General features: G+C 43.1%; 1 protein-coding gene across 1 annotated transcript in view; it reads left to right on the forward strand.

Annotated features, from left to right (window-relative positions):
• Positions 1–7697, forward strand: part of LOC143281302 (uncharacterized) — a 14010-nt gene extending 6313 nt beyond the window's left edge. The window contains exons 3-5 of the mRNA XM_076586474.1: positions 1369–1701; positions 3699–3821; positions 6540–7697. Coding sequence (XP_076442589.1) covers positions 1369–1701; positions 3699–3821; positions 6540–6617 — 534 coding nt within the window. The 3' untranslated portion in view covers positions 6618–7697. The remainder of the gene's footprint in view (positions 1–1368; positions 1702–3698; positions 3822–6539) is intronic.
• Positions 7698–9143: the final 1446 nt, after the last annotated feature.

Genomic DNA, 9143 nt, shown 5'->3' on the forward strand with positions numbered 1-9143 from the left:
CAACGGTGAAAGACTGGAAACCGTCCAAAGCTTCAAATATCTCGGAGCAATCGTTTCGGACGAAGGGTCCAATACAGAAACACTCTCCAGGATCGCTCTTACAACAACAGCGCTGAAAAACTGAGGCCCAGTTGGAATGACAGCAACATCACGCTCAGCTCAAAGGTCAGACTGATGCGCTCCCTTGTCAGTTGCATTGTGGGCGATAAATGGTTTGTGACTGCACGATGTCGACGAAAAACAGTAAAGTCATTTCCATCTTTCGAAATGCCCCTGACAGCATGGACCCTGACAGCTGAACTAGAGACCGAGATACAGGCCACAGAGATGAGATGCTTCCGGAAGATCCTTGGCATCACATACAGGGACCACATCAGAAACGACGAAGTGCGTAGAAGAGTCAAACAAGCCATTGGTCACGTGATGATCAACAGACTACTGTAAAAAAAAGACAGAAAGAAAGGAAACTGAAGTGGTATGGCGTCGTCTCGCGTTCAGCAGGACTGGCCAAGACCTTCCTGCAGGGAACAGTGCAGGGGGCAAGGGGAAGAGGCAGGCAGAAGAAGAGATGGGAGGACAACATCTCAGAGTGGACAGGTCTAACCCTGAGTGAGAAAGAAAGACAGACAACCACGAGGGATGGAAAAGGCTGGTTGCCAAATGTGTGGTGCCCCCACGGTCCTCGAGACAACGGGACAGATCGATATATAGATAGATCATCTTGTTCATGTTGCATGTGATATAAACTCCAGATAGCCATAAGCGCCTTTAAAAATGTAGTAGAAATAAAAGTATGAAGAGTGTGTTTTTTTCCTCTGTTTTGGGGGTGCTGGGTGGGGATGGAATGGAGAGGGTTGTTTTTTGGGGTGTTTTTTTCATGACAATAACGTAACGAACTGTTCAACTGCGGGGTGTACTCTCACAAAACTCCACAACCTGTTCATACAGGACCACACCTATAATTGTTTCGTCACCTTCCACAGGAAGCTATCAGTGTCACATCACCCTGTCGCCCCACTCCAAAGGAGAACATGCATTGCCGCCGAGTCACCAGCACTATGTGGGCGTTCAGTCACTGGAGGAGTGGGCGTGCGTGGGGGAGGTTTGCGGCCGGGATGGGGTGGGGGGTGGGGGGTTAAGCGTCAGGAGGAGGGAGGGATGCATGAAGGAGGCTAGAAATAGAATGTGCATCGTTCCAAGGCAGAACTGTAATAAACCAAGCCGGTGTGGTTACAGCTCAGCTGCATGGTATGAGACTTCTAGTCTCGAGCATTTTGTGTTTCGTTTTGTTTCTCTTCCCGGTGTCACTCTTTGGGTCCAGGTTCTGAACTGACCAGCTGCTTGCTGTGCGATTGATTGTCTGCCTAGGCCAACCTCTGCGAACTGACGGTGTGGCACCGCCCATGGCTGCAAGACCCCAGGCGTTCCATCATCACTGCCGGACCCACCTGTGAGCGCAAAAAACTGCTCACCTCCTCCGGCCAGGGAGCGGGATCTTCACGTGGCGCAGCTCGGCGGCTGTTGCCTGGAGGAGCTATTGGCGGCGTCAGCGATCCCCAGCCTTTGCCTGGGAAGTGGCAGGCTGGCCACGCCGCTGTCCGCGGTGCTCTGTCTTTCGCTGCCTGTGCCATCAACGACAGGTCCAACTCCCTGTTCGCCACCGCCATGGCGCACACCCAGGGAGTCACCTACACCAAGCAGGTACTGCTGGACTTTTTATTTGATTTGATTATTTTGTAGTAAAGACAGGCGTTAGTTGCAGGCGTTACTTGCTTTTTTGGGGGGCAGGTATTATTTTAGAGACAGGTATGCTTATTTTGGGTCAGGTGTTTCGGTAGGAACATGTATTACTTACGTTGAGACAGCTTACATTCACTTTCTGGACAGGCGTTTCTTGGAGACAAGTGTTACTTACTTCAGAGACAGGTGTTACTTTAGAACGTGTTTTACTCTGAGACAAACATTACTTACTTTAGGAACAGGTGTTTACACCGAGACAGGTATGAATTTGAGACAGGGATTGCTTACTTCCAGACAGTTGTTTCTTTCTTCAAGAGCAGATATTACTTACTTCAAGGAGAGGTATTATGTTATTTGAGACAGGTATTGCTTTGGTGAGAGGTTTTACTTTGAGACGTGGATTTCTTACTTTAGGGACATGTTCTACTTCCTTTATGGACAGGATTTACTTACTCGATTTAGGGACAATTATTACTCACTTTATGGAGCGGTATTAGTATAATTACAGTCAGCCACAGCTGTGGGTCTAGCAAATCAGCTTGTGTCCACGCTCACCTTTAGAACGAAAGAACCAGTTCTTACTCGGGAGTGTGATTAACAAATTCAGCGCCCTCTCTCTCTCTCTCTCTCTCTCTGTCTGTCTCATTATTCCATTCAACTGAATAAAATTACCAACTGTGTTTGTTAAAAAGCGCCCACAGTTTTGTCAATAACCTTGAGCTTTCGTTTAACTCACTCAGTACGGCCAGTCCTCTACACAGACCCCTCGGATGTCCAGTGGGTGTCTGAATGACCCAACCTTTAGCTTCCGTCGTCAGAATTGTGGTATTCTTTGTCAACATTCACCTCTTCAGTATAAGAACCTTCCGCTTGCAATATTTTGATGATGGTAACTGGGGTGAAACGCTGTTAACGTCGTCTCTTTCGCCGTTCGTATGGAGAGAGAGTTAAACTAAGCACGTTTCAGTGTATTAGAACCACTACGGTAAGGACAACGCTCAGTTAGACCCCATCACACACGTCCAAGCTCAAATCAAAGGGAAAGGGGATGTGGGTGGGGAAGGGGAGAGTGGGGAGGGGGAGAGGCACGGGTGCTATGTTTAAACATTTCAGAAGACATGCCATCCTGTTTACCAGGCTGCGGGGAAGATGGATGTTTAATCGCCAACGCCAGGCCAAGGTAGATTTTGAGGACAGTTAATTTGGGACGAGCTGTGGCCCTGTTGTTGAGCGAGTTGAAATGTTCGGAGCTTATCAGGGCAGGTGTGATTGCGGTGATGGGTAAGGAAACAGTCACAAGAAAAAATTCCCACGAGAAAAGTCACTAGTTGTGTTTGAAAAAATAAAAATCGCGGTAGGTATGTATGTCACCTTTTCATGATTGTGTGTGTGTGTGTGTGTGTGTGTGTGCGCGCGCGCGCGCGCGCGCGCATGTGTGTATGTCACACACTCGCAAGCACATACACCACAAACACATATAATATGCGATCCTGCAACTTTTTTCCCTGTGGTTTTTGAGTGTCCTTTTGTCTCGTGACCTTTTGTCCCGTGACCTTTTATACTGTAATTTGTTGTCCCCTGACTTTGTCTCGTGACCTTTTGTCTTGTGACTTTTTCTCCCTTGACTTTTTTCTCGTGACTTTTTATGCTGAGATTTTTTTTTCTTCTGTCTCAAGACCTTTTGTCCTGTGAATTTTTGTCCCGTGACCTTTTTCTTGTAATTTTTTTGTGGTCCTGTGACTTTTTGTCTCGTGGACTTTTGTCCTGTGACTTTTTGTCCTGTAATGTTTTGTCCCGTGACATTTGGTCCCGTGACTTTTCCCCAGACATTTTTTTGTCCTTTTTGTGATCTTCTCCCCCCCCCCCACCCCACCCCACCCTCCCCCCCCCCTTGCCCCCCATGTAACTTTTACCCTTCCCCTTCCCAGTAACGTTAATTCATCGATTGGTGACTGCAGCTGACGTCAGGGATGACGTACCGCTTCTACAACGTTCCCATGGTGACCACCGACTGCCGTTACGAGGGCTGTGCCAAACTGGACCTCTCTGCCTGCTCGGACAGAGTGCGCAGTGGACAACAGGTCAGTCCGCTGACCACTGACAGCAGTTCGCACATGGTGTCCAGCTTTGTTTTGTCACTTCCATGGGAAGTGGGAGGGTCAGGGGAGGGGTGGGGTGGGGGTGGAGGTGGGGGGGGGGGGGAGGCAGAAAGGGTGGAGGTATGGGAGTGGTCGGGAAGGAAATGCTCGTGACCGATAAGCGAGTGTTCCAATGCCTGAGCGGACTTTCACCTGAAAACAAAATTTCTGCTCGTCGCCCCACACTTCTCTCTCTCTTTCCACACACACACACACTCCACACACACTCTCTCTCTCTCTCTCTCCACACATACACTCTGTTTCTCTCATTAACAGAGACAGAAACATATACTCTCTCTCTCTCTCTCTCTCTCTCTCTCTCTCTCTCTATGTTGAACTCTGACCAAGCACTTTTTATCATTATGATTAGAATGAGAATTGTAGGAAGTCATCAATCATCAGAGAGTAGAAATCTGATTTAGACGGGAACGACGACCTTTATTACAAGGATTTATGTCTCGTAAATCATTTTTGGACTCTCTTGAATAAGTTGGACTGGAGGGTTGTAGTCGCGGGGGTAGAATTGACGTTTTATGTCAAGGATTTTGTAGTGATTTTTTTGTTTGTTTTGTAAACCGCCAAAAATATGTTGAGATGAACTGGGCAATATGAGTATATGGTAAAATTATGTTGACCGCCAAAAATATGTTCATATGAAGTGGAAAACATGATTTATTTGTGTGTAAGCAAAAACGTGGTGACCGCCAGAACTGTGGTGAGATGAAGTGGACTCTATAATTAGTTTATGTTGCCAGAAATATGGTGAAATATACCCAATGTCGCACTCTACTTGTTAGGAAAGGGCCTATCCTCTCACACAGAGGACATCAGGAACAAAGAAGTTAAAATTGATAAGTTTTTATTTTAATGTCTATGCTAACACACACAAAAAAAACCCAACAAACTATTGAAAAGGGAATAAAGTTCAATATGAAAGCAATAAATGCCCACCCACACACACAACAACAACAACAAACAACACAGTCGTTCCAAGTCTCTGGTCTGATTACTCAGACAACCTTGGCTACACCTTGGCGGCTATTGAAGTGTCTTCTTCCTGAACGTTATAAGCGCCATCAAGGAACTCACACAAAAGGGGTAGGAATGTAGGTGGAGGGAAAGGGGTAACAAGGGGTAATTTAGGGGTCTTGCCAGATTACAGCTCTGCGTCCACCTTCCAACAGAGTACGTCTCGCTGAACAGGGAGTGGGAACCGCCCGCAGACTGGGGAAGGGAGAATCGGACGGAAGGAAAAGGTGAACACAGGGGAAACTTCGGGAGTTCACAGTCAACTGCAGCTCTGCGTCCTTTTTTCATTGGAAACACCCCTCGCCCAACCAGGAGAGGGAACAGCCAGCAGACTGGGGGAGGGAGAACTGAACAGAGGCCTAAAAGGCCAGCATTATATTTCGGTCTATAATTACAACACATACTAACAAATAATTTATATGAATACAACTATGAGCAACAAATAACAATCTTGGAGTAACTTAAATTGAAGCTTACGAAAAACAGTTTCAATTCACTGATAATTACAACGCCCTAACTCCCTTTTCTTATACTAGTTTTTCGACATATTTCGCTAAGTATCCCGTGGAGAAACAATCAAAAATACTGAACATGAAACGAACGAAAGAAAGCACGAAAGCAAGTGATAACGAAATAAAAGTAAAGTCTTGGATTCCTTTTTAAACCCCCCTCCCTTCCTTCCAAAAACATCATTTGTAAACACAGAAATTTAACTTGAGAAAATAAACTGAGTACTTACATGGGATACTTTTTCTTCCCCTCGTGGTTAAATACAAAAACAACCAACCCAAACTTAGGTCACTAAGACTTCAAACACAAGAGTGTTTTCATCAACCAGGAGGCCCACACTCTGGCTCCACTCAACTGGGCATCCAACTGGGTGCCACCCACACACAGCTACTCAGCGTCTCACAAAACATACAAGGGGAAAGACCCACTGCCACTCCACAGAACGTGAACACGCTCAACCTCACGTGAAATTCGGAAACGAATTCACGCACTTAGAGACGCTCACTGGGGAAAAAAATGGAAACACAGGCATATGAAAAGAATAATATAACCAAATAAACAAACTTCCCGCGACACCCAACCTCAACGATTTTTTTGACTCACTTGTGTAAACAAAGTGAGTCTATGTTTTAACCCGGTGTTCGGTTGTCTGTGTGTGTGTGTGTGTGTGTGTGTGTGTGTGTGTGTCCGTGGTAAACTTTAACATTGACATTTTCTCTGCAAATACTTTGTCAGTTGACACCAAATTAGGCATAAAAATAGGAAAAATTCAGTTCTTTCCGGTCATCTTGTTTAAAACAATATTGCACCTTTGGGATGGGCACACAAAAAAAAGAAGCCTAATTATATGCAAACTGCATTTACTGTTATATTTATATTTTTTGTATTCTCTAAACTTGGCACTTTGATATGATATTCTGACACAACAACAAGAGGAGTCATTATTATCATTTTTTGTTCAAACAAGAACTTCTTTTGCTAAGTATGGAATTTTTATTTATTTTGCAAACGTTTTGGTGCAGATAGTAAAAAAGGGAAATTACTCTGTAATTAATGCTAGGGGACTTAATTTATCACAAGTGAGTCTTGAAGGCCTTGCCTCTCTTGTTTTCAATGTTGCAGACAAAGAAGTGCAACTTTGAGGTGCAGTACCAGGCCTGGATGGCTCCCCAGTTCACCCTGATCGACACCACGTGCTGAGTGGACTGCAAGGGTCAACGGTTCTCACTGCCAGAAAGGGGAAACGTCTAATGACGTGCTGTCTGTCACTGCTACAAAAATACTCATTATAATAACTGCGATAATACTCACATTTATTTAATAACGATTTCTAGTTAATTGTCATTTCGAGAATACTCAGTGTTATACGATAATAACACGTTGAATGTGAGTGCAGTGATACGTATTGTGACTATTAGTATGTTTTGTGAAATGTGGTTACGGTAATACTTGGTGACACACATATGCTGCGAAGTGTGCAGTTAATGTCGATTGTGTCTGTAGTCTTCAGTTTCAGTGTCTGCAGAAATACTGACTGTAATTAGAATTGATTTACTTAATTGCGAATGCAGTGGTTCTTGAAATATATAGCGCTTTAAAGTCAGTTTAATAAGACCCCGACCCCTTTCTGTTTGCATTTTATTTCAATTTTTATTCAAACTTTGCAAATAAAAGTAGGTCATTGGATAAGTCCTTCAATGCTTTGTTGTTCTTGTTTTCATTGTGTTGTTTTTAAATGTTTGTATTGTGCCTTTTCTCTCTCAAAGGTCACCATACAGATCATCTCAAAAACAAAAGAAAGAGAGCAGAGTGAGCCACCAAGCAATCTGACAGTGAAAACATTTTGAAAAAAAAAGGGGGATGTGGTGGAGGGGGTGACTCGGGAGAAGGGGGGGGGGGTGCGGTGGGGCGGGGACAATGTAAGCAACATCTCAACATACTAACACACTAACCCATATATGCACGTGTGTGATAAGTAGATGGGTGGTAGATGCAGTGGTTTTTCACCATTGAAATCGTGTCCAAGATGACCTACATTACTGGGCTTAGAGGAAAACTTTATTTGAAATCTCGTACAGTGGAGTTTGCAGCAAAATCATGTCCCAGTATATGCAGTTTACACTTCGTTGTCTTATGTTACCTCCGAAGATGTTCTTTGCCATTTATGATATATTCCTGTTGTTGTTCTCTGTTTCTTTCATACTGGTCCCAGTATTCGTTGTCGCCATATGTTTAGTGCAATGTTTGCTTTCATTGTAAAATAAAACTTGTCAAACAGTTGGTAGTTTTGCCTGGACGCTATTCCGTGGGTGCCTTGAACTGAGTAGATGTGGTTGATTAGTCATTGACTGATATTTTCAGCTGATATTTGGTTGTTGATTGTTATTTGGTTGTTAATTGTTGTAACTAACAGTACTCTCTCCAATCCAAGCACTGAACAACATACCCTTAAGGGCGAAAATAACAACAACAAATATCATGAACACCCAGTTTGCAAATTCAAAGGTGTTCCTGAAAACAATAAACCGTAATCTTGCTTTTATACTCTTTGTGTTCTTCAAAACAGTAAACCGTAATCTTGCTTTTATACTCTTTGTGTTCTTCAAAACAGTAAACCGTAATCTTGCTTTTATACTCTTTGTGTTCTTCAAAACAGTAAACCGTAACCTTGCTTTTATACTCTTTGTGTTCTTCAAAACAGTAAACCGTAACCTTGCTTTTATACTCTTTGTGTTCTTCAAAACAGTAAACCGTAATCTTGCTTTTATACTCTTTGTGTTCTTCAAAACAGTAAACCGTAATCTTGCTTTTATACTCTTTGTGTTCTTCAAAACAGTAAACCGTAATCTTGCTTTTATACTCTTTGTGTTCTTCAAAACAGTAAACCGTAATCTTGCTTTTATACTCTTTGTGTTCTTCAAAACAGTAAACCGTAATCTTGCTTTTATACTCTTTGTGTTCTTCAAAACAGTAAACCGTAATCTTGCTTTTATACTCTTTGTGTTCTTCAAAACAGTAAACCGTAATCTTGCTTTTTTTCTTTTTTTTTCAATCTGTGAAAACTAATTTAGCATTTCGAATAGACAAGGGAATTAAGAACATCTAACTCAGATTCAATTCAGTTTGGTTTCAAAGGCACAATAGCACACACACACACACACACACACACACACACACACACACTATATATATATATATATATATATATGTATGTATATACTCTCTCTCTCTTATATCTGCACTAGTTGGGTCACGGTTAAGTATGTGTAATTAAAATATATATATATATATGTGTGTGTGTGTGTGTGTGTGTGTGTGTGTGAAAAGTAGGAGGTAATAAAAGGTGGTATAGGAGATGGAGGTGGGCCAGGGGTGGTGGTAATCTGAAGGGGGTACGCGCGGTACACGCAATAAATTTAAAGAACACTTACTACCCGATGGAAGAGATACAAACAGACAGACGAACAGATAAATAATAAGCACAGAAAAAGAGAGAGAGAGAATGAAGGAGAGATCGGGGGAGATGGAAAGATGACGAATTTGCAATTTTATGGATGGTTGTTTTTTTTATATCACAAACTGTGCTATTTAGTTGTTGTTTTTTAAGAGAGAGAAACACACACACACAAACACACACATACACACACACACACACACACATACACACACGCGCGCGCACGCGGAGAGAGAGAAGGAGAGAGAGAGAGAGGATAAACGTAATCTTTG

This window comes from Babylonia areolata, chromosome 4 (assembly GCF_041734735.1).
Source record: "Babylonia areolata isolate BAREFJ2019XMU chromosome 4, ASM4173473v1, whole genome shotgun sequence".
NCBI lineage: Eukaryota > Metazoa > Mollusca > Gastropoda > Neogastropoda > Buccinidae > Babylonia > Babylonia areolata.